This window comes from Catharus ustulatus, chromosome 1 (assembly GCF_009819885.2).
Source record: "Catharus ustulatus isolate bCatUst1 chromosome 1, bCatUst1.pri.v2, whole genome shotgun sequence".
Lineage (NCBI taxonomy): Eukaryota > Metazoa > Chordata > Aves > Passeriformes > Turdidae > Catharus > Catharus ustulatus.
The window spans coordinates 94,639,947-94,667,196 of NC_046221.1; the positions used below are offsets into that span (position 1 = coordinate 94,639,947).

At 37.1% G+C, this 27,250-nt stretch overlaps 1 protein-coding gene across 2 annotated transcripts in view; it reads right to left on the reverse strand.

Moving 5' to 3' along the window:
- LOC116996729 (lysophosphatidylcholine acyltransferase 1-like) overlaps positions 1-27,250 on the reverse strand; it is a 65,692-nt gene that overhangs the window by 27,512 nt on the left and 10,930 nt on the right. For both annotated transcript variants that reach the window (XM_033060686.1, XM_033060694.2), the window contains exons 4-9: positions 20,845-20,957; positions 19,432-19,492; positions 16,992-17,050; positions 12,216-12,250; positions 9,646-9,700; positions 6,063-6,145 (exon numbers count right to left, since the gene is read on the reverse strand). In XM_033060686.1, the coding sequence (XP_032916577.1) occupies positions 6,063-6,145; positions 9,646-9,700; positions 12,216-12,250; positions 16,992-17,050; positions 19,432-19,492; positions 20,845-20,957 (406 nt within the window). The remainder of the gene's footprint in view (positions 1-6,062; positions 6,146-9,645; positions 9,701-12,215; positions 12,251-16,991; positions 17,051-19,431; positions 19,493-20,844; positions 20,958-27,250) is intronic.

Here is a 27,250-nt window from a genome sequence, read left to right on the forward strand (position 1 = left end):
TCGGATGTTCAGCAAAAAGACATACAAAACACAGTGGACAAATAACTCCAATTATTAGTAGTCATCAGTACACAAATCTTAGGAACCAGAGACCTTTTGTACGACGATGTTTTAGAATCACTAATTAACCACATTTTTTACCAGTACAGCTCAGATCTGATGAAGTAATTTTAGCTATCTGGTAATGAATGCCACAATTTTGCACATTTTAAAGACTTACTCCATTTACTTTCAGCTGATCTACTGTTAAGTGCTTTCCATCTCTTCTGCTATGAAAAGTAAGACTTCCTTTGGTATGCTTTTGCAGAACACTGATGATTTTCCTGACCTTCACAACAACCCTCCACTGATGATTTTCCTGACCTTCACAACAACCCTCCACTCTTTTTTTTCCCCATCCTTTCCCAAGCTGAAGAGCTGCCAACTATTTAGTTTCGGAAGGTCAGAGTAGATACTCCCTTTTCTCTCCTCGGACTACTTGCGACATTCTCCAAGCAAAAGAAGGTCCAGTCATGAGTCTGAAGTTCACATAAGGAATCTATTATCTTATAATGGTTTAAGTTTTAGACAGAAAAAGAAGCTGCCAACATCTAAATTTTTGCCTGGTGTTGTTTGAAAATGGGTCCTATAATCATTGGTATTGCAGACTTGCACATCACAAATCTTCAAGGAGTAAAAAACAAAGGAGGTTCTCCTTGTGTTGTCAGCATTCAAAAACCAGTTCAAACCAGGCTCTTGTAAAGTATTACTTAACTTGGAGAAATTTATTTCTTCCTTGAAAATATCAATGTAGCAAGAAGCTGCACAGTTAGCCCTATTCTGTGACTATGTTCCCCAACTGTCACACTCTCAGTATTCACAGAAATGAACAGAGCACACAATGTATTTCTCATCTCTATTTTTGTATATGGCCTGAAACCCAAACAATGCACAGAATCTTTTAGGTGGGAAAACACCTATGAGATCAGCAAGTCCAACCTTTGACTGATCACTGTCTTTTCAACTAGACCATGGTGCCACATCCAGTTGTTTCCTGAACACCGCCCTGGGCGGTCCATTCTGATATTTAACAACACTTTCCATGAAGAAATTCTTCCTGATGTTCAACCTGAACCTCCCCTGGAGCAGCTTGAGGCCATTTCCTCTCATCACTGGCTGTGTCAGACAAGAGACCAATCCACAGTTTGGAACAACCTCCTTTCAGGCAGTTATGGAGAGCAATAAGGTCCCCCCTGAGCCTCCTTCTCTCCAGGCTGAACAGTCCCAGCTCCCTCAGCCACTTCTCACATGATTTACTCTCTCTAGACCCTTCACCATTGATGCTTCAAATGGATGTTTGTTAACTCCAGCACTGCAGTAATTCCACTTATACTGATGCTTATGCCTTTGATGGGATAAAAATGCCAAAAAACCAGTTTGGATTTCAAAGGTGAATGCTGAGCATCCAAACAGTACCTGTGCAGAATCACACACAGAACTTCAGACAGCAAAGGCACAGAGCACAGCAGTATTTTCAAAGTTAGATTCAACAGGCCACTGAATACAACAAATAGCCATGAGTCATTTCAGTAAGCTACTGTAAACTCACATCCTCAAGGCTATTCTTCAGCAACTAGCACTACTCTATCACACATATTGGCAAAGATTCTGATACTGTCACAACCTGCAAGAAAAAAGCCCCTGATTTTGACTGTGTAGAAGATGACAAAAGGGAAGATGGACACAGAAGACTACCTGTAGTATTTTTTGCCTTCACCAACATGTTGGATAAAAGTACTCATTTCAAAAGAGCAAGATGTAATGCTCATATGTCAAGCTTCACCTGTATGTTAAACTCATAAGTCAGTCCTTTAACTGGATAACACGCTTCAACATGGGGAAAGTGATCCTGGCAAGCACCTGACAGAAAACATCAGGAAGACAGATGTTTCAAGTTCCCTGTCTAACATGCTGCACTTTAATCAATTTCAGCATCTACTGCAAATATAAAAACATTTCTAAATATTTCTGTGAGGAAGAAAAACAACATTATTGGAAAAATGCCAACTGGACTATGACATTTTGCTATTTCTACAGAAAGGCTGCCCTTCTGGGCTCATTAAAAATGAAACTTCAGAACTCTTGGACAGTGTCACACATGTTATTACAATGCTGAGTTTAACACTCAAAAGACCTAGGAAAAAAAATGCTCAAATTACAGGTGAGGTTATTTTAGATTTACACAAAGATTTTGCCTGCACTACCACTGGCTGGTATTGCAGCCAGTGAATGCAGTGAAATAAAATTAATTTTTGCAACTAACTAAAAGCTAAGCTACTGACAGACTTTTTTCAAACATCTTTCAGTCCTAAAGAACAGCAGCGTAACAAACTCCCCCCGCTCCCCCAAAGTGGGAGTAAAAGTTATCTATTTTTTCCTTCAAACAGGATTTCTATACCCTAAACAGTACTTTGATTACAACTAAGAGAAGTCTTTCAGAATACAGTTGCTAATGAAAATTAAGCATTTAAGAACAGTAGCAAATGGGGTACAACCCCACAACGAAAAGAAGCAACTAATATATTTCTTTTGGGGAAAATGCTCCAAACAAATCACAAAACAAATAGTTCTTTAAATAGCTATCAGTAAATTAGGAACTATGATGCAGCAAAAGAACAAAGAAAGGTAAAACTGGATAAAATGTTACAACTGATGCATCTAAGAAGCATGACACTTTTCAAAGCATAAGAAAATATACAAAAAAAAAAAAACCACTAACTACTAGCTAAGGATAGTAAAATAGTCATTAGGCAATAAAAACTTCTGTCAGGTGCAATACTTTGCCTTGGGAAACAATTAAGACAACATATCTTATGAATAAAAGTAAGTATTTTCCAATGCTCTAAGAGTGGTAAAGATATTTCCTCTACCACTCAGAAATTTTTAGAAATAAATACATGTGATGGCAAGGTCAAGTGATTTGTTCCTAATAATTCTGGAAAAGCTGGGATTGAAGTCTCAAGTGGCTGACAATTTTACAATTTAACATAGTTCCAGTAAATTCTTACTTATTAATTTGAAGATAAACTCCAAAAAACAACATAGGCCAGAAACTTGACACTAAAGTAGAAAATATATAGAAGAGACTGTGGAACTTAATAAATTAACAGACCAAAACAATCCATGTTGACTACCATCAACATAAAATGATAATAGCTTATGCAAATGAAAACCAAAATGATGATTTTGCTTAAGTAATATGAAAGTAAGGCAATATAATATTATCTATATGGTTTGATTTACTAGTAGGGTGATTCCAGAATTTTGTTAGAGCAATAAAGAACACAATAAGTGAATTAAAGCTCAGAACAGCACCACATTTTATTGATTTTAAAGAGAACTGGCCGGGACTGTTGCCATATTTAAAAGTACTCAACATTTTTGGTGATTTGAAAGTGACTCTAAACACAGCTCCTGATAGCATATTGTGGGTGACACAGACATTGACTAAACAGAGTAGGAGTCAGAACAAGGCCAGAAAGATCAAACAAGACAGATTCATTCAAAAATGGATTGTATGAGAAAATTAAATGTGAAGCATATTGTTAAGGTATAAGTAGGGACCATATTTTAAACAGCAGATTAATCTATTCTGCATATACTTTTTGTGCAAATTAAGAAAATGACCCAAAGGATGGTAAGCATGCTCAGCAGCAGTGGCTATCCTGTAGGAGTGATTGTAGTTCTGATAACACAGGCACATTTTGGATTTCACTTTTTGGGCAAGTAAATTCATCCAACGTTCAAGAAACTAATGTCCTAAAGAAGCAAATCTGTGAATGACAGCATCTCCTCAACAAAAGGGCTCATGTTCACTCATATATAAAAATTGACTATCTAGAGACCACCATCACTCACATCTCTGGCCACCCACAGAAAAGCCAGTCAAATATGGGTAAACCAAAAATTCTTCAGAGAGTCATGAGCAGAAGCAGTATAAGATACAGATGTCAAATGCTTTGTTCATTGCTAAATAGAAGCTGTTGACAAACAGATTGTTGTGAAGGTAAACCATTTCAAGAGCAGAAACTATCTATTGCTACAGTCAGCAACTTGTATCAACTCCCCCTGAAATCAAGAGCAAGACACAAGGTTTCCACAACACTGGTTCTAGACTCACAAATACATTATTACCTGGGAGTGCCAACTTTGATGCCATAAAATATCCAGTAGAATTAGACTCTTCTTCCAGAGAAATATGATGGGGAGGAAGGGTAAGCAGACATCTAAAGAGATCCCTAAAGGACCTCTTGAAAACAAGATGCTACATTGCCACTCAAGAAAAGCAGGACAAATCTAGTAATATTGTCCTTTATCCAGCAATGCAGAGTGCAATGCTAGCACCAAACAGCACCCAAGGTACTTGAGTTGCAACTACTACAGCTCCAGAACAGCCTTGACAGCATTTGAGCAGGTAAAGGAATCTCCTGTACCAAAAGCTGCAAGAATAAACTGGGAAAGTCTGGAGACTGACACAAGAAGGCAGCACCTAGAAGTGGTCAGAACTAAATAATTTTGAACTATGTTGATGTTAACTGGTCTACAGTTATCTGTGGTACCCAGGCATTAACATTCTGTTTCATTCCCTTCTGCATTTTAACTTCCAAAACTTTGATATCCAAACACATTTGTTTTCCATTCACATCAACACAACATCTACAGCCTCTGCTTCATTCCAAAGCAAGTATTTTTTGACGTTCTTTATTCTGACAGTCTTCTCATTAGATCTGCATTCTTCTTCTGTGACCACAAATGCTTAATTCTTTAGGGGTGGGAGGGAGAAACAATCACATCTTTCCTCCTAAGTGCACTTAAAAGGGAAGGCTTGCAACATGACAGTTGTAAACTTTTGCAGGCTTTCAAAATTTTTCCTTATAGCACACAATCCCAGTTATGTGACTGGAGCAGAGCTCAGAATGAAGATTTAGTAACCTGGCCCTCTACACAAAGTCTGAGGACAATGCTTGCCAGGTGATGGTCTTTAATTAACAACAGAGGTCTTTGAAGCCAGTGCCTCAAGGATTTTTGACTCCAAGACAGAATGATTCCAACAGGTCCTTTTGTTCTTTTCTCTTGTGGGGAATGTCCTTCTGTACAACAGATCTGTTGTTAAATTATTGTCCCAACATCCTTAAGGAAACTCAGAGACCTGGTTCAACCAGACAAGAATTCTCAGTTACTACCTAATAACTGGCCTTTGGCTTAAATCGGAAACTTGAAAATGGAAGAGAAGTTACACAAAAGAAATTATGATTTCACAAGTTCTTTCAAAATCAGGATTAGGAAGACACATAAACCTCTCAAGAGTTAATACTGACCACAGGCCTGAAACTTAAATGTAAATATGGAAAAGAGTTATCTAATGACTAATGGAAGATTTACTGAAAGGACAAAAAATAAACGAAAAAGACATTCATAAAAAGGTAACAAAAGAGTGAAAGTATTAAATGTTGCCTTTATTATACCCTACAGACAAGTGTTTCAACTGTCACCACATTAACTTCAATTAATTTGCATAGTATCAATCCTCGGTTTCAAATGGAAGTAAAGCCACTTCACTGTGCTTTACTGTTTGAAATAGCCACAGGCTAACAATAATTACATAAAACTATTCTTAACCTCATTAAAACAGTCACAGCTCAAAATGCAACCCCAATAGCACAAAATTCAGGTACAGCAACTTTCCTAAAATTCAACCATACCCTTCCCCCAAAATACTAAATACCCATTGACACAAGCAGAACTGGCTTGTTATACCAAGGTATGTTAAAAAAACCCTGCAAAAAACCAACCCCCCAAAAATATTCCAAACCCATAAACTCCTACAGTTCGTGCTGTATTTGTGGCTCCCTGGCCTCCTCAGAGGGGAAAGTAACTACTATGTAAGAGGTCTTGCAGACACTCCTCTAGACTACAAAGTTCTTTGTAGGCAGACAACCACACTGACTTGATTTTGTGATCTTTTCTTCAGTCTAAACTTAAAATCACACATCTATTTTCATGCAGAATTGAAACATACTTACTCTGCCATTACACGTCTGACGTTATTGGCGTATAACACTGGATTTTTTCTTTCTTCTTCTGAAGGAGTATACACGGGTAGAAACTGAATACAGAGAACTGAATTATACCAAAAATATTTAACATTTTAAACAATCTCTCACAGCACTATGGTCAAAATCGTATACAGTTTGCTGTTACTCACAAAATTATATCAAGACTACAGAAAATACCAAAATTTAACTTTTAAATGTTTAAGTATATGTCATAGTTCTAGAAATTTATATAACATTGACTCTGCTCATTTCTTACCTCATGGAACCCAAGCAGAGTTTTATCTTAATTTCTTAAGTGGGACTCAGAATTTTTAAATAATTTAGAAGTATTATCACTTTCTTGCACAAACCTCAGTTATATCTCAACTCTTTCCAGGCAACCAAAAAAAAACCCAACATGTTAAAGGAATATTGGTCTATAGCTTAAATAAATAATCCAAATTTTAAGGACATCAGGTATTTACTATCTCCCCTGCACATTTTGAAATCATGTACGAAGTACATGTGAGACGTGTTTTTATTTTCTGCTATTGGACGCTTTGAAAATTCTTTCCCTTCGAATTGGACATCAGCCATTAACACCCCACGGAAAGAAAAAAAATCTAAATGAATGCAGATGACCAGAGAACCACAGAACAGTTGATGTTGGAAAGTGGAAAATTAAACCAGAACTGCTGGAGACCAACAACAGAAAGGACAGCTTTCAGAATGGTATGGTCCACATTAAAATATCTTGCAGTGTTTTAAGCCGCTTTTAAATGCCCAATGAAAAATGACATAAGCCCCAAGATCATGGCCAGTCTCACTAATAAAAACCTTCAAAACATTTCATTCTGCCAAGTAACTAAATTCTCAAATGGGAGGAACAGGAGGATCACCACTCCTACTCAGTACCAGACAGACAACTCTCTTAGTAGCATAGCACAATGAGATAATTTATGCACATTGTGAGCAAAATGCTTATAATCCCGTGTAAAGCCTCTGAATTAGAAAAAAAGCTGCAAGTTTAGTTGTAGTACATATAATTACCTATGGGTAGTGAATATGGGAATTACAACCCAGAAATTTCCCACTAGTCTTTAAAACAGAAACTAACAACTGGATAAAGTTGTTAGTCTCTATTTTAAAGTTTATGATTTCAGCAAATACTTCTCAATAACCATGAAGCTAGCTGTGTTTTTAAAATTACACAACAGTATGGTCAACAGCACCCAAACACTGCCATTAGACATTCATCTGTTTCCTCTAACAGACAAATATTGAATTTATTTTGAGTTTTGCTGAAGTTTTCCATATATGCACCACTGCAGCTGCAAACATGACTCCTGTCTTCCAGGTTTACATTACAACCAGTACACCAGCCTCATGTAATATACAAAACCACAAAGACTGTGAAGTTAACAGAGATGGAAAGACTGTTCCTGCAGCTTCCAAACCTCATTCCATTATTTGTGTTGCAAACAGCTATTAAGTAATTTGTCCAAACACAGGAGAAGTTTGAATATGAGGTGATTTCAGAGGTGTTCTAGATGTCTGTGCCTAACTCAACATAAATAACATAATTTCAACATCACTAACAAAACTAAGAGAAGAACTCTCAGCTGCTGCAGACTGTCGTGGATGTATGAACACTGAAGTTGACAGGTCAGTAAAACAAAGAGACATGAGCCATAACAAACTACATGCGCAGATGATCATATATCCTTTCTTCTTCACAACATTGCCAGCATGCCAGTTCTAAGTAGAGGATGGGTGGATGAGCTAATATCTACAGAAACCTATTATAAAACCTACATAGATGATTGCTTCTCAATACACATACTAGATGACATACACAATATGCCAGAACAAATATGCAGAGAAGCCCAGACTAGTTAACTTTGGATCCTGATTGCTGGCTGTTAAATCTTACTGGTTATCATTTAATAAAAAAAACACTGAAGTTGTGCTGTTTTGTGAGTTATTGGATCATCAGCACTAACTGCGGTATCCAGCCTGATAGGTATATGCCATGTGTTGATGGAACAGAGCAGGAATATCAACCAACAAGCTTCAGAGACCAGGGGAAAAATATGACTTTGAATACAAAACAACTAATTTTTCCTATATGCTAACAGTCCTCACTGCACTTACTTACAAAAACAGATTCAACAGGTAGCTCTCAAACACACTGCCTCATACTTGAGAGCAACCCTGCAGACAGGTCTGCTCCTCTATCCTCTGCCAAATCCTGCTTTAGGATGGAGTATTTCAGAAGATCACTAGTCACTTTGCTTTTTTTCCCCCAAGAATTACCAAAGATCATAGCTTGTTATGCAAGATCTGTAAAAACTACAGAAACTCAACATCTGCTAGCAGCTGCTGCCTCAAAAATCAAGAAAGCTCAGCAGTGTTCACTCCTGTGTGAAAGAACCCATTTTACTTGCCTAGGGCAGAAAACCATGCTCCTAAGCAAGGGTAAAAATCCTGCCAGTCAGCTGGTTTGTCTTAGCCCTGTGTGAGGCAGTCACTCCCTGGCCCTTCTGCAAAACACAGGCTACTATTCTGGAAATCACATTTGTTTTTCATCCAGCTAAATTGATAACACAAACCACAAATTTCTACAACATACACAACTATTGAGTGGCTGGTATTTTGCATATCCATAAATTTTGAGAATAATTGATTGCAAAAGTAAGTAAACACAGAGCAATGACAAGTACAGTGATTAGTATGCAATATATGTTGCTATTGTAACAGTGTATGCAAACACGCAATAGTTCTTCCTACTGATTTACCCTGCCATCAGTTCCGTCTGTCAGAGCTAAATATCTGCTCCATTATTCAAAAAGGAAAAGAATTGCAGAACATCTGTCAAATATCCTATGTAACACTTTTCAAATACTGTAATTGTCCACAAAAATGTGGACATGTCATTACTCTATGTAAAATGCATAAGGACAACAAGTTGAAAGGGGAGGCTGTAATTGTTTCCATGTTTTCACTACAATAGTCTTCAGCCTTAAAATTACAGTATTTTCCTCAAAATAAAGTTAATACAGATAGGTTCTCTTTGTGTTTTCCGATTTCACATTCAATGAACAGTGCAGCCTAATAAAAATATTAGCCAGACATTAACTAACTTATGTGGCCTATAAGAAACCACCTACAATTTTTCTCTACAAGACAGTCCTTAGTTTGTACATCAGCATTCACATACTTGAATGTCTAACATACAAAGTTGGTACACTACTTGAAACAGCAATCAGGTCATTAAAAGACAAGAAATTTGTTCACAAAAGACTCTTTAAACTGAGCCAGAAATTTATCTACTCAATTCAAATCAGTAAAAAAACAGTCTTACGCCAACTGGAAAACTGTATTTTGCTATTCCATTTTTAAACTATATTTCCAAATGTAGAAGCCATTTGTCTAAAATATATGTGGTATCTTAACCTGTTTTTACAGACATACATACAAGATTTGAATGCAAACTTTTAGTACAGAATTAAGTACAATATTACGTATTCTGCAACAGCTCCAATATGCTGGAGTTTTTTTTTTTACTGACCTCAATTTCCACGGAATTGTGAAATTGACATAAAGTAAGCCACAGAATTTCAAACCTGGAAAGGAAACAAAATAGGGAAGGATGGAGAAAAAAAATAATGTAATGAGGCTATAATACATTATGCTCCAAAGTCTTCATATAGCATCCTACTTGAAGGTATGATCATATTCAGAAAAAAATTAACAGAAAAACCTTTGAAAGCACTTCTACACATTACATTCTTTAAGATGGAACAAAAGTAGTTTACACTGAATTAGCATCTTAAATAGTCAGAAATGGGAAGACAAGCAGTGAAAGGTAACATATATATAACATGTTAAAGGAAGAATAAGTTTGTTTCAGAAAAACGCTGTATTCAGCACAAAGTTGGCAAGACTAATTATGTAACCTCTGAGATTTTATCATTACCTCTATTTGGAATCAAAGTTCATTATACTTCCAAAGCCTGTTAATGAAATGCAGTACCTGTGTTTTAATAGCCTAAGATACAAGATAACTGGAATCAACTTGACCTTAGAAAGCATTAAGATTCAAATCCAGGAAAGGATTTAGTAAAGCTAAATTAGGGAGCAGTGTCAAGTAGCCACATTTTCATATAGTAGCTAGGTAGTTACAGCTGTCAATCACTGTGAGGGGACAACTGGTCAAAATCCTCTTACACAGATAAAGTGCAGTTCCTAGAAGCAAAACCCTACTCATTTTGTTATACACCAATGTAGGGCAAAACATTTTCACTCTCTTCCTTCTTATTAAGCTTCTAACACATTAGAGGAAAAAAAAAAAAAAAAAAAAAAAAAAAGACTCAGGAATAACAATGGAGTCTGTGATTTGAAGTTTATGTCCTGGATAGAAACACAAAAGTCTGGTTTCTAGGTCCTTGTTCAAGGGCATTAAAAACCCCCAGTAAGTTACAAGTAAACTTTTCTCTCTGCCATCTCTGTAATCCTCAAAGATTAAACCCTGAATTTAAATAAAAATTTAAAACTGATAGAACCTGTATCTAACTCAACTACGGTCATTCTTCGTTTTCAAGGTAGACTCAAATGATCTGCTCTGAATACTGTCAAAGTAGTAAAACCATTACTTTCAATAAGTGTAAGAAAGTGTTTAAGTTTGCATGTGACAAGTTGTCAAATCATCTGACAGGCTACAGCACCTTTAAATAAACAGAATACTCCTAGATACAGAAACATTTCCAGATTATGTTTTGGCTAACACTAAACACATTTGCTGAGAAAAGGAAGCCTGTTAACAGTCTTAACAGTATTTTCTGCTAAGGCATCACAAATACATTTTAGGTCACCCAGGAGAATTAATCCTAATTAAGCCAAGCTGTAATTTAAACTGACCCAGTCAACTTGTATAACATCACATGCTGCTGCAGATTCCGATTCAGCTTTAATTTAATTTAACTTTATTAGCAGAGGTCAACACTTCAGAATAAGGGTTTTGTAGACATTGTAGTGATCTGAGGCAACACATCTACAAGTTTCTTCCCCTCTCCTCTGTATTCTTGAGTCCTCAGTTAGTTATACTATAGTGTAAGTAAGCTACTCACCTTTCTCCTCTATGGCTGAGTTACTTTTTTATATGAATTGCAGTGCAAATGCAAAGGAAGAGGTAAGAGCTCAAGAGAACAGAAACCCCTTGACGCAGCTGCTGCAGTGTCTGTTTACGTTATACATAACCATGGACTCCTCTATTTCCAACGTGACACATTAATTGTAATCTGAACCTTTGGAAGTGATCAATGATATCCTCAAGTCTCCAAATCATGGGCTTAATTAGACCTGGTTCCTAAGTGCAAAACTTAATTGACAAAATTCTAAATTACTTGAATCTTGACTAATCCCCATGGTTTCCTCATTATTACTAAAATATAGGATCTCACGTTGGATGCTCAAAACAATATAAAGCATTAACCACAAGAATCAAATCCTCTTTATTTAGGGTTCAAAATTTGTTGTTTTAATCTTCATCTAAACATTTTGGAATTTCTTCTCAAATCCCAACGAAAAAATAAGGCTTAAAACTTTTTTTTAAACAAGCAAGAACTGTTGTGTTTAATATTTTATATTACATGAATTTGCTAAAGAACCAGATTACCATTTTGTTCAAAAGAAGGGTCAAAATTATATTCAGACAAGGTAATGGAAACAGTATCTCCAAATTCTTTGAGTGGGTCAACTGTTTTAGTGAGATTAGACCTATTTCAAACAACAGCCCTAGATTTTATATAGTAAGATATCAAATCAACTTGCAGGCAATAGGATACGTAGACAAGAAGCAAGTTGTTTTACTTCAGGCACTTGGCTAAAAAAATTTTGAAATAAAAACGTAAAATTAATTCTGCAAATTAACAGAATCATAGCAGCAGAAGTATACTGATTACAATTGGATTCCTCTTAATGACTATTAGCATAATCAGAAAATAACAGATAAAGGAGAAATTAATCCCAAAGAATAATCAAATAACCAGTAACTGCTTGACTATATATGCATATAAATCATATAAATAAAAACTAATTGAAGAAAGCAATGATAAAAACAATAAAACATTAGCCACTTACGCTCCTGGCCCTTGCCATGTCCATGTGATTGTGTCCTAAGAAAAGAAGTGTGACATTTGCAATTAATTATTGTGCTTTCAATTTTTTATGTTGCACACAGCATAACTGACAATATATGACTAAGAAGTTTTCATGGAAACTTCTGTGCTCTCTTTGCAAAATTTCTTAACTCTGTTAGGAACCAGCCCATCTTTCATACAGCTATGTGGTCAAAATCAAACACTAAGAGAGGACAAATAGCAGTAAAAGAAGTGAGCAAGACGCAAATAGCAAAAGGGAAAAGACACCTGTAAAGGAGTATATAACACGTAGGAATATGACAATAAAAGTCACCCCATATTTAACTAACACTATGAAACAGCACAGAAAATACTTCACTACTTGGGGATATCATTTAAGTGTTCAAGAAAGAATCTAAAATCTGGAAATTAGTTCTGTTCTAACTGGCAAAAAGAGCTCAAGTCATAAGTGTAAGACAACAGGACTCATTAAAATCAGGTTTCTGAAAGACCTGATCAGAAAGATATTTTTTTCAACCAACTGAACATGTTCTACTTCAGCTCTATGCTACCATCCAAACCCATTCTAGAGATTTCAGGTGGTCACATGTGCCATGGCCATGAAAAATCAAGTTAAACTTAAGTTTTAATTACCATTTAGAGCAAAAGATGACCAAAAGTAAAAATAAAAGAAAGCAAATTCATCCACAAAAGGTGAAAAATGTCATTAATGATAGATCAACAGCTTGGAGAGTAAGGTCAATATGTCAAAGATCTACTAAAAATTTAAAACTTGACATTTAAAATTATTTTCAATCAAACAAAATATGATGTAGGATTAGTCTATCTGTAGGAATTAATTTATCTTCATTTAAAAAAACCAATTTCCATGTAGTGATCTTCTAGAACTATAATGTGGATAGTTTTACTGTTACAATATTTCTGGCTATTTTGATGTGTTTGATAGCACCGCCAGAAAACACATTATGGGGTTTGTCTTTCCCACAAGGAACTTTCATTACAAACTGAGAAACCAGTGTACATAGCAGATATCTAGAGACTAGATCTGCCTTATAGAACACCAAGCACTACATATCCCCAACTCAGCTCTCTAAATTGCAACAGCACAGAGGGAGATAAAGAAAAATGTGATCTCCACAAAGTGTCTGGATCATTGAACAGTGCAGAGGTATTTTCAGAATCCAGCCTCATGCTGGCTAGCTGACAAGTCAAACTCAAGTAAGCCATGGTATCTACCAACAATCCCGCAAGAAATTCCCAATGTGAATGTCACAGTGGACAGGCATCATGCTTCTTGTCAAAACTTCAGGATGCATCAGGGATAATGGCCAGAAATGCTGAGTGCAGGATTCTCATCTGCAACAGGTAGATTCATGCAATAGAGACTCCTATCACCACAGCCAGTATCTTTATGATAAAAACAACAAGCAAAGGGAAGAAGAATTTTCCTTAGGTAACTAAGTTGACCTTTTATATTTATCACAGCTACCAGCTTACCCTTCTGGACAACACTCCCTTGGACAGCATTCTGAGTACACTTTGAAACTATTATATCTAAGTAACGAATACTTGAAATTGCGTGGAAGTACATAAAATGATACAACAGCTTGGTTGGAAGGCACCTTTTAAGGCCATCTCTTCCAACTCCCCTGCAATGACAAGGGACATCTTCAACTAGATCCTGCTGACCAGAGCTCCATCCAACCCGACCTTGAATGTTATCCCCTCTGTTACTCCCCCTTGGCACGGGAGGAAATAGGGAGAAGAGCCATCTTCCATAGAGTTTGTATTTGACACAAGAAGATACTGAGAATCATATGACAACCTTCAAACAGGAGATTGGCTATGCTCTCACAGGTTCAGTTAAGCGTGATATACCAAAACTGTACAAGAGCTGCTGCCAAACTTCTTATCAAATAGCACAGTTACTTGTGGAAGACATTTGGACATAAAACACATTTTAAATGCCTCAGTGATATTTAAACAGGTATCCAGTTCATATATTTTCATAATTTCATAAGTAACAGCACTCTGACAGAAAATTCGAATGAAGAAACAAAGAAAAGTAAAAAACCATAGAAAGGAGTGCAGTAAAGAACCCTATGGGTGAAGACATTAGAGCACTTATTCTAATTAGAAAACAGGTCAGAGCTCTCAGGCATTCAATACCTAAAATATTAACAATCTAGACAACCAATACAAAATTTTGAATATCAGGTCTAAACGACATTTTAAGCCTTAAAATTTCTTTCCGCTCATGCATCAATAAGAGTAACATACTAAAATATTACTACTAAAAAGCACTGATACAGGACCAGAGATGTCATCTAATACAAATAGTCACAAGCCCCAAGACGACTGATTCAGGGAGTAATTCTATAAAAAAATATAAAAAAAGAGTTCTTCACAGCAACCAGAACTAGATTTATTTGCTAGAAAAAATCCTGAATTTGCTTCTTCTCTTTCAGCCCACTGCAGAACAGTAGTGCTTTCTCTAGCTCTTGAATAGATTACGATGAAATAAACATACCAGAGTGCACACACCTACTACATTCACCCCAGGCTCTAATCTCAAAAAGCCTCTGAAAACAGTCAGGTGCACTCAAATACAAGACTGTGCTCATCTACACTGTGGAACTCAAAGCTCTGAACATAGACCAGAGCAGGCACTTGAAGCAAAACACAGTGGGGTGACTGTACACAATGTATATTTGGAGTTCACTGGCTAAGCAAAGATCTTAAGAAGTTCCTTTCTAAATCTAAAATTATAATATACATGAGTCAAACAAGACAGCAAATAGAAGGCCAGAGACATTTAAAATTTGCTAAAAATGGTATCTTAGTGTATGAGAACCAATATTCATTCCCTACTCTGTTCTTACGTGTATTGTGGTTTAATCCCAGCCAACAACTAAGTACCACACTGCTGCTCGCTCACTCATCCCCTGGGGTGGGCAGGAGAATTGGGAAGAAAAGGTAAGCCTTGCCTTGGAGGTTGAGATAAGAATACCTCAATAATCGAAACAAAATACTCTAATTCTATATTCTAACCAAAATAAATCTCACTTTTGTGCACCACATCATATTCCTTTTGCCTCTCCTCCTAACTCTGATGCAACTCTTCTGCAACCCCTAAGCTCACGTACAAATAAAGCAGTAGTAGCAATTATCACCCCTATCATTCATGCTTAGACCTTTGCAAGGTCTCTAGGAATTAGATCATAGGAGGTTAAACGACTCAGTGAGGCACTGAAACCTAAGCATTTTACAGCAATTAAAAGTAGTAGGAAAATGTAAAGTCCCATACACAAACTCATGCCAGCTCACAATGGTTATCTATATAACTAGCTACAAATGTCATTAATTTTTGTAGTAATAAAAATTATCAAGATTTTCAATTACATTTATATTGTTTTACTTCAGTGTTAAAAGCTCACAAATTTGTTAATAAAATGTTAGGAACATTTACTATTGGTTTACAAATATTGCATATTATGTACTACAGGCAAGGATGACATTTCAGTATGCACCTGGACTTTGAAGATATTTACAAAATAACATTTGATGGCTCTATATTGCTATGGGCTGAACATTAACAAAAAGTTACAAGGCATATTAAGTATGACATAAGCCATGAGTATATTTGCCATTTTAAATGGCAGTGCCATCAAAACTTCAAACTATTTTTAGAGAAGAATCTTTCTTCCTGAAAATATAACAATTATGTAATAAAAAGTCCCAGGCAGCCCGCTACAATGCGCTATGTAAGCATATCAGGCTGCTATTCTTGTCACAGCATCTCTAAAGATAATTTCTGGGTTTAGTTACTGCAAACTATTTGATTGCCATTACACCTTGTCTCAGCCAAGAGCAAACAGTGGCCTGCATGTATTAACTTTGCTTGGATCCTTTGCTTTTTTAATCAGGCATAGGTTTTATATAAAGGACATAAACCCGTAAATGTCAAAAAGAACAGTGGATGGAAATATTTGTAAGCTACTCAGGTACCACGAGGAAACAAAATCTTTCTTAGAACAAAGGGTTGTTAATGGGCTAGTCAGAGATCTGATGTGACATGCATCAGTAAAAGACACCAGGTGGTCCTTATTTTGTTTTAACACTCTTCACACCCTCCCTAAGGAACTTCTACTTCAGAAGGGGACAGACATGAAAATAGCCCCTGTGGGCTCAAAAAGAAACTTCAGCTATTGTAAATAAACATTATAATCTGCATTTTACCTGAATATAACTTACACTGAATATTACTTACATTCCAAAGCTAATTCCTTATCCAAGGGCATGGTGAATGTAAAACAGACAAGATGACACTTTACAAAGGTGTAGAGGTCCTCAACACATTATCCTATACCATTCAGCCAGTCACAGTAATTCGTGACTAACACCCCCAAAGGCAGGAGATGCAGAAACATCTTCCAGCAATAAATGACATTAAGAAAATTCTCCAGCACACACTGCTGGAACAGGGAGCACTTAGGAAGACAGATCCTGGACAGAAATTGCCATTTGTCTCATCATTTGTACAATATTTCTTGTAACAACCTGAACAACTTTCAGAGCAGAAACATTTAAACTGTCTCAGTTAAGACTCCCTATATTGCTTGAGGCTCAAGGAATAAATACTTAACAATAACTTAGCATTGATTTTTGAATTTTTAAACCTAAAAGATTATACAAGGGACAATGTACTTAAAGGAAAATGCCCTGAATTTCCGATAACACTGCAAGCTGAACTTACCAGTTTGTTCGGATAGCGTAAAACCACCGGCTGTACAGGAACCCCAGGAATAAATGCTCCTAGAAGGCACATATCATACATAATTTATAGTGCATTTTGGGAAAGAATAAATTTACTGCAACAAGAAAAAAATATACAACTAACAGACCAATAGGAAGTAGCTGATGGTGAAAAAACAGGATCTGAAAGTAGTCTTAAAAGTAAACAAAACAGCAAGCACTGGAGAATGACAATGTATATATAGACTCCTTTTCAGCAGATAGCTAATTAAAAATGTTTGCTTACAGTATCTAAATTATCATCTACCACTTACATATATTGTCATTAACTCAAGTCAAAGCTTAGTACCAAATTCAGCTCAATAAATGAATAAAAAAAAATGAGTGTGCACAAGCTGGTTAATTTATTCCCTGTGGTCAACAATATTTTTGATGAAGACCTTAGGCCTTCTTATGTAAAATAAGCTTTCTATTTTTATCTGAACAACAACAATTTGTGGGCAATTCATAATCTCTGAAATAACAGAATTAATGTCACTTCTATTCTGTAGTTATGGGAAAATTAATAGTCATAAATTGAACTAGAGTTATATTGAACTAGAGCTATTATTCAGAAGCATTGCTTCACTTCATGGGAAAATTACAGTTCTGATAAATAAGCAGCACAAGTTCTATATCATTTGCTAAGCATTTTCTTGGTTTCTAATACAAAGGCTGGGTAAGCATAACTCTCTTGTTTAAGACTTCTCTTAACATCTTTCTCTCATGAAGAAATTAAGAGTTTCACTCTAAGTATGTTATTCTTGACAATTTAACTAAGGTCTCCCTAATATTGCAATTAAGAACTGGATTATTGAAGTACACTATATTCCTCACATAACATTGGCTTTACAAAATAACTGTCGAGACATAACAGGAGTAACTGTGAATGCAGTACAAACATCTCTAAATTAAGGTGGTCTGTACAGAATCCTTAGGAGATTTGGAGGCCAGTGGTACCTTCTGCTCAGTCTCAAAGAACAGTCTAAGCAACTTTTGAAATTATCCAAAGCTGACAAAAGCTGTGTGGTAGATGACAACATTACCATTTAAACACAAACACAAAACCAAGAAAACATGTAGTAAGAGCAAGGAGCACAGGCCGTGTTAGTAGAATCAGGAAAGGCATCCTGATAGAACAAACCTGAACAGAGACCTAGAGTAAGGTGACATAAGTGAGGAATTTTGAGGCAAAGGATTTCTAGAAGGCTGGATGGATACAGAAGCAGGTTTCAGTAGGAAAAGTGAGACAGTCAAGAGGCAGACAGCAGCATGTACTAGACCAGAGGAAAATAGAGTAAGAATGTAAGGATGAAATACATGGTGCCTGAAATGTCTATGGTACAGAGGGAAGGGAGGAAATCAGGGTTTCACATGAAGGATTCAGGCTAACTTTCAAAGTATGGTCAGGATTCAGGAAGAGAGAGAAGGAGAGCAAAGAGCTACAGAAGCAGATGCTTCCCAAATCACCATGCATTCATCTGAAAAGGTAAGAGCTGAGAGAAAAGTCTGAGATTCCTTCAGCCAAATGAATCAGTGCAAGGAACCACAATGCTGACTCATTGCATGATAATCTGTGATATTTAAATTGCAAGCCAAACAAAACACAAGACACACAGTAAGACCAGAAACTAGACAGAAAACTAGGAAGTCAAAAGGCATTCTTGACTGTCTTGCTCACTGAAGCTTCTTCACTGACCATCTCCCTACCTATAGGATAAAGGCAGGTATACATTAAAGGTTAGTGGTTTACTGCAGTACTGGCATTTCTCCCTACTGGAATTGCACTTTACAGCTGCAGCAATGTTGAGTGTTAAACTGATAAACTAAAAGGGTGATACTACTGAAAAGAGCTTAGAACATGGATGTTACATAAAAATTGTAAAAAATGGCAGCCTCTGTAACAGTGTTACATGGGAAACGTTTTCATGTCATCCTCACCAGAACGCAACTCCACAGAAGAGTGAGTTAGAGAGGGATCAGCCAGATACAGCACAGCAACAAACACCTGGCAGCCTGAAATTGATACACTATAAAGCTTAAGGTAGCAGTGAGTATCTAAATGCTGCATGACAGACCCAAATAGGAAATGGAGGGGGCAAGAAAATAAAAAAAAGCAGTAAGACACAACCACAAACAAAAACTCAGGAAGAAATATTACTCCTCCAGCTCATATGCATCTCGGAAGTCAAGAAAAAACCTGAATTATTGAAACTGTTTTATTCGATGGTACAATTACAATCTTCCTGTACCATTAGACAACCTATATTCCAATTTCACCCTACTGCAGGTTTTTAACTCAACTTCTGCAACAGCAAGCAAATTAAAATGCAAGTGGTATTTCAGAAAATGAAGATACAAGGACATTCTGTAGAGAACAGAGAAATGAGCATAATACCTACCAGGTTTGAATGTAATTAGACAGGATCGGTTTGTGCAAGTGCCCTCTGGGAATATCATTATCTTGAAGTAAAAAAAAAAGTTGACTTTTAAGAACTATTTCAATGTGAATTTATTTATAAACACATCTCTTCAAAGCTGTTATGAACTGATTACAGCAAAAATCTTCTCAGGGAAAAACAGTTCAGACTGAAAAAAAAGGTGCTAAAGATGTCAAGTAAAGTCCTACCTTAACAAGGAAAAATATTTTTCTTTATCTGTGATTTTGCCTCTTTCTTGCCCTCCAATAATAATTCCATTTATTGGAACACTGACAGTGACTAGAAACACTTGTTAAGTATGAGTATTTTCACTGAAGATTTTGGTGTTGGTAGAAGTATCATAGTCTGTTTTGTACCAGAACAAAATTCCTGCTCCCAGACTACCTGATTATAGGCTAAGACAGTTATTTTCTCTTTGTTATTACTTGGCATGTGCACAGATGCCCAAATGACAGACTGAAAATATCCAAACAGGATTCTAAAACAAAAAAAAAAAATCCAGCAGAAGAGGGTAAACTGTACAAAAACTAAGCCCTCCCACCCTCCATCCATATAATAAGGGGAAAAAGCAATGGACTAGAATTAACATTACTAGTTTTATTGCCCACTCTGTCTTAGCTTGCTTTGAAATCAAATGATCAAAGCCAGGATGTATCACCTGCCACATTGTTCATGGTTGTTTGTAACGTTTTTGTAGTCTAGTATGCAGTGGCATTGTTAGCAGCAATAATTCCATAAAAAGTATACAGTACTCTAACCTCAAAAAAACAAAAATCACAGGAATGCTTCAAATTTGCAAAATAACATGCTTCTAGGAATCTGAGATCTTATATAGTCATCCTTTCCTTCCCATTACTCTCTTTCAAGGCACATTATAAATAGCCACATTGTAGGCACAGAAAAAAAGAAAAACCCAGAGCCACTTATTTTAACCATGCTTTCATTGCATGTTTTAATAGAGGTGGTTACCGGAATACCCAAATTTTTTGGGCTGCCTTGCCCAGTATCACATCTCCAACCATGGCAGTGCCAAAATCTTGCAAAGGGTGAGAACACACCATACTTCCCCAGGTATTCTGGTGAGCACGTCATTTTTTTCCTCTTAGAGGACTTTCTCACCTGCTGTGGTCTGCCCATTTCGTACCACTTAAGAGCTGTCTACTCATGTACTTACCCAGTTTCCCTTGAAACACAATGAAATGAGAGACAGATGAGAATCTTACATTTTATCTTCTAGAAAGGGTGGGGGAGATTTCACACACACACACACCACCCCAAACCACCTAAAGCCACCCACAAAGAAAAAAGTAAACTGCATATCCAAAGTCTGGAAATGCCAAATACCACATCTTACAGAGTGGTAGAATACAGTACCTGTGGCCATTTACCATTAGACTGGGCACGCCTCTTTATCTCTTCAACAGTTTTCCTGCGAGAATCCTGGTCTGACCGAGATACAAATACTGGTCGGATATATTTGATCAGAGCTGAAGTGGAGGGAAAACAAAAACAAGGACTAATCTTTATTTACCCTTTGTTTAAAAATGATCCCCTACCCCTCTATACATCCCTGCAGTAGTGTCCCCCTCCCAAATTAGACCTCTGGAAAAAATTTTTGTTGGAAGAACATAACTACTTTACTATATTACACTGCAAAATCAAATATTCAGCTGAAATATTGCAGTTTTATTGAAATATTTTCGTAAGCTTCTATGAGGAAAACAGTTTTCACAATTTTGGCACTTTGCACTTTTTCAATTTTTAATAGACCAATACATACAACACAGATAATACATGATGGCATATATTATGCAGTTTTCTGCACCAATGCAGCTGTGGCTGTCTGCAGGCCATTTCCTCCTTCCACAAAAATCACAAAACCTATAGCCACTTTCAACCCAGCAAAGCAGCAGGAATCTCCCTACTATGTAAGTGCTTGCAAAAGACATCCTGTCAGGCAAACTGTCTCTGTTTTTAGAACTTTTGTCTTCTATGACAGCTCAGCTCCACTAAAGGTACACCACCAAAGATATTATATACACTGATGTTATTTTTTGTGAACAATCAATGTCAACAGAAAAGGCATGCTCATTTTCTCAGCTGTCACTTGTTTGCCTGTTCCTTGTACCAGATGAATTAGATCTCAGACATCCTCTTCCCAGCTCAGTGGGAAACCTCTTGTACATAGCCAGACAGAAAATTAACATGAGTGAAAACCGGAAATCAATCCACAAGATACTCTCCATGCATGTCTGTCACAAGGACACCAAAGATAACTTTCAAAATACTAAGAAGCCCATACAGTTCATTTGCAGTGTCCAAAAGCACTACAAGAGAAGCACCTTCAAATAGAGTGTGCTTCATGCCTTTATTTAAGCAGGTTGTCTTCAAAAACCTTTTAATAATTTTTGTATAATGTAATCTTACTTGAAGGTTCAAAAGTCACTAAAACATTAGCTACTCTACTTGCCCCAAATACAGTTTTAATTTTTCCAGCCACTGTGAGAGGAGTTCACTGACGCTGCATAATCTGCTTTCGTCAAGGACAGACTTGCTACTTTAACGGATCAGCCACTGCTTAAAGTGTGAAGAAAAAGCAGGGTAAGGAATTACAGCCCTGTACTCTATAAAAGCTGTTGGTTATGGTGTTACCCCACTGGAAGTTGAGCCACCAACTCACCAAAATCCTTCAATTCTGAAGGTTCTGAGACACTAGTCTGTCAAACCTTACAGCAAGTTCCCAAACCTTCAGACAGCCTCAGAACTATTATTTTTATCCTACAAGTTGCCACAGCTCAGGAGACACACTGTCTCCTCTCAGAACTCAGAAAAGTTACCTTACTCTTGTACTTTTTCCTACATGCTTGTTCTTAGACAATATCTACAGAGTAAGGCTTGTCAGAGGAGCAAAGATCATCTTTTGCCAGCTGGGCAAGGTAAAGGTAAAAAAGCAAAAAAACCAAGGCAAGGTAAAAGACAAAAAAGCTCTAAAACAAACCACAAAAAGACTGACATGCAAAGAATAAGGGAAAAAAACCCATAAACACAGAACAAGCAATAAAAATAACAAGGGAAACCATACTTGGTATCATCATTTTCTTCTTAGTGCTTTTACTCCTGGGTTTGTTCCACTGTTGTGAATTACTATTCCATAACAAAAACATTATAAAGTAAAGGAAGCAAAAAGAACCAACATCCCCAGCCTTCACTTGGAAGTTTCTTTCACATTAGACCCAAATGACAGAATTTGGGTTACTTCAGGCCAAGAATGAGTAAGATAATTCCAGAACTCCCAGGCTCTTTTCTGAGGATGTGCTGCAAGCAGGGTCTTATTTATAACACATGAAATTAGGCAAGCAGACAAAGCAGACAGATTTTTCTTCAGGCAGTGCGACAGAAAACATCGGACTACACTCATGTCGTCTGTATCTGAAGACTATACAGGCAAGATGAGAGAACTTGGGAGCTTTACTGTCACAACCTTCCCAAAAGCAAGCTACTCCAATGTTACTAAGCTCCAGAGGAACACAAGGTGAGTTATCTTACAAATGACCAGCACCACACCCCCATGTAAAGGAAAATTACTGTGGTACGTTGAAAGACAGAGGCAACTGAAATCTTAGCTTCCTATGGCATCCTGCCTGTTGAATTAGCCTATTAGGGTGGCTATATTAAGCCTTACTTCCTTAGACATTGGACTAAAAAGGTGACAGAGTTCTTATTTTAATATTATTGGTAACTGAAGATCCCGTGAGACACCAGTTACCAAGCCCTTAGTGGTCAAGTCCAACAATTTAAGTGAACTTGAAACTTGTGGACATCAGTAAAAAGCTGAAGAGTCACACCAAGGGAAGGCTAACGCTGTAGTCTTTTCTTAATTGCTTCTGAAAACAGAGCACAAGGCTACAGAGACATTTACTCTCATCACATATTTTCATGTTCAGTAAACACACAAAACTGAAACCTGAAAGGCTGTACCAACTCCATCTGTCCAAGAAAATCAGGAGCAAGGCCAAAGGTCTGTAAAGAGGAGCTGAGAAACACACCAAATTGGCAGCCAAGACGAGATTGTGGGCAGAAGTCAAGCTGAAACACAGGGAGACAAGTACCTAAGGTAGTGTATGATGCAAGGAATAGGCAGGACTAGAGCAAGGAAAGGCCAGAAGTGAATGCATAAAATGCTCCAGACAGCTGGCACACTGAGCAACTAAAGGAAACAGGTAGAACTCTGCAACATGTTAAATAAGCAGAGCATAATCAAATCCTTCTCTGCTCAGCAATTTAATAGTCCAAGACTGGTTGTAACCAGGTAGTGAAGACCACAGCTCAAGTGTTCAGCAATTCTGAAAAACATGCTTGCCCAGCTCCTCTCACTCCATTAAAACCACCCTTGAATTATCAAATCTAGTGGGCAATGACAGACAATCCATCAACTCACAAAATTGATCTCGTGTCATTATTCCAGCTTGGTTTCTAGCAGTGTCAGTCCTATTTCATCTAGTCACTCTCATTCCCAATTTCAGCTCATACAAGGAGTCCTGAGGACAGCTGACAAGCTGCATTCTACCTTTTTAGGCAGGTGTCTGCAATTTAAACAGTGCTGCCAGTAAATCATTAAGACCTTTATCTCTCAGGGCAGCCAGAATGCCACAGACAGAAACTCTAACCAACTGAAAGTTGTTCAAAACAGCCTCTTTAAAGAGAGCCTGCAAAAACTCAGTATTGCTTTAATTAATAGCAGGGTGGCAGCTCCAACTGATTTCAGAAACATAACTCCCATGCAATCAATTTCAGCACCAGCTCAATGGATAAGCAAGTTCCATTTTTCTTCCTGATAAACTGAACACATACAGTTGGTATCTTTAAGATTCTTAGGGCAACAGCAGGGAAAACATTATTTCCCTTCTCTCTTTGCAGGCAAGTATGTGTGAGGAAATCTTGTTTCAATTCAAGACACAAAGTGCTGTATATCACACAACAGCAGAAAATATTGTAGCAAACCACTTATACTGGCAACATCACCACTGGTTCTACGTGGCACTAAAGAACACAAAAAGCTATGGAACAGCAATGTGGCACTACATACAATTCTTCTAAAATGTATCCATACACAAATTTTTTGAGTGGGCAGCTACATTTTCATCACTGTAGAGTCAGCAACAAACAAAGCAACAGCTGCAAAAGTAGAGAATGCTGAAATCGAGGCTTTCACTTGGCCTCTCCCCCAAACAACACAAAACTCCACCACTACATTTCCCTGACACTCTAAGGGAGTCCTACAGAGGCAGCACAACCAGCTCTGCTTGCCTTTAACATAGAGGTAAGCCGCGCATGTAGTCTGCAGTGGGATATCCATTTACAGTATTTACTCTACAGCTTTTTTCTAGTATTATTTTTCTTATAGCAGTTGCCATGTTGAGGATTCTGTAATTAGGGGTACAAAATCCATGAAGGATAAAGGTTGAAAAGTGCTATCCTGGACTTAGTTTTCAAGAGTTGCCTTACCCAAACATACACACTTACAAGGTTCTGAACTCAGAACTTTGCTAATGAGGTAACACCCAATATGAATGACTGCAGAGAAAAGAAATCTGCAATACGCTCAAAAGTCCTCTGAAAGTTATAGGGGAAGAAAACCATTAAGGTTCTAGATTACAGTTACTTCCTGTTTATATGAACACAGAGACCTTAAGAATGGAAAAAGCATGCACACATCAAATACACAAAGCTGTATCAATGCACAAAACTTAATTCAACCAAAATTAGGATCTTTTGCACTTGGAATTACCTTGCTCTTACGGAAGAAGTGTTATTATAGTCATGATACTCTAGAAGAGATACTCTCACTCTGTAAGCTGGTGGTAGTACCTTATTTAAATATACTTTCATATAATATATATACTTATTTGATGCAAGTCTGAATCAGCTACTGAGGATACTAAAGATAAATGTATGTCAAGAACAATTTCTCTAAGTTTGACCAAATGTTTACCAGATGGACCACCTGACTGAAGGCATGCCAAGGGACAGAGGCAGCATTAATGGGAAAGTTCTCCTCCCTACTTCCAAAGAGAAAGGAAGGAAACAATGCAGCCTACAGGACAAGGAAAGGTCAGTACAGGAAGCAAATAATCAGTGTCCTCTTTAGCTTTAACAGAAGTAAATTCTGTGGTATTTGGGTTGGTCTTTTAAAATGTGACCTATTTCCTTTAAGGACTTCTTGAGGGACAAAGACTTTTTTATCTCAGAGATTGCTGTTTGCTCTCACACCTGCAATACCTGTATGAGGACACGGTTTTATGTTTTAGCTTTCTGCTGCCAATCTAAAAAGTACTTAAGGCAGGCAGAATTGTTGGTTTGAAGGTTTTGTATGTGGTGCATTTTGTAACTTCAAGAAATGATATTAACCAGTGACAGTGGTTTAATCATTCCAGCAGCAGTTTAAATGCAAAGTAATTTTTACAGAATCTTCCAGGACTCCAAGCCAAGTAATATACACATACATACAATACACAGGTGACAATGTAAGTATTTTAAGTCTCTCAGAGAGCTTCTGTGAGATTGAAATCCTGCAGGACCATCTGGGTGCCCACAGTCTGAGGGAAACATTGAATTTTGAAACAGAGGGTTTTAAAGGAGATGAAATGGATAAGCTTGGCAACAGCTTCAAGATGCTCTTCAGAAATGGGGAGCTCAAGTGTGTGCTCAAGGCAGGCTACAGTGCTGACATAGCACAGAATGTTGGCATTCATCCTGGTGACCTCAAGTGTTTAAGGCCCTGATTTACAGCGCATAAAAGAAGAAATCTGTAATGCCTTCACCTGAGAACAAGTCTTTCATAAGGATTTCACAGACTGTTTTGGTGAATCTCAGAAGCATTTAAATGCGAGATTCTCACTGAAGAACTATGAGTCTACCACAATTCTCTTCTAGTGTGCTTTGGAATAGGTGATGGGGCACTTGAGATGCAGGAATAAAGGATTAGGTTGGACAACAGAGCTGGTGGGTAATTTGGCACCTTTTAAGTTTTGAGATGGAAACATATCCAGCTAGCCAAGCATAAATACTTCCCCCTGGATTTACTTATTCTCATCTTTTAGACATGATGCTTGAGAAATGCCCATTATGCACTTTCAAAAAATGAGCTTGAACAAAAATTCACAAGTTTACTAGATGTGGAAAAAATAACCTACAACAGAATTGATCATTTTATAGCACTGTATGATTCTCCCTTTCTCTGTAGGTCTGCTGTGTTCCACTAAACACAAACTATCTCTTTCCCCTTTATAAACTTATGGTAACATATCATTCTGTACATTTCACAGGAACCAACTCCCTCTCCTTTTCAGAGAGTGGTGTTCGAGATGTTGAGAAGTCGCCTAAAGTTTGAATTACCTTTCACTTATATTTCGTTTCTAAGAGTTCAGACCACTGAAAATATTCAGATCATAAAAGTGGTCCCAAGTCCCCATCAATTCATATTTACCAATCAATCCCTTTTCTTTCTTACTGAAGCATTTCTGCAGCAGGACCAATCATTTCAGCAATGAAAAAACACTTTTATCCAGGGTGCTTCAACAGCCAAAAATAAGACAGGGAAGCATAACTATCCAGAATTTATGCACAAACCTTGTCCTCACTTGAAGTGGGATTCAGTACACAAAACAGGGAAGTTGAAGGATCTGTACAGATAAATGGATCTGACTTCTTTAGACCATGTAAGGTATAACAGACTCCTACAAGTAATTTTCCCACTGTAAGACTTAAGTGGTCCAAAAAG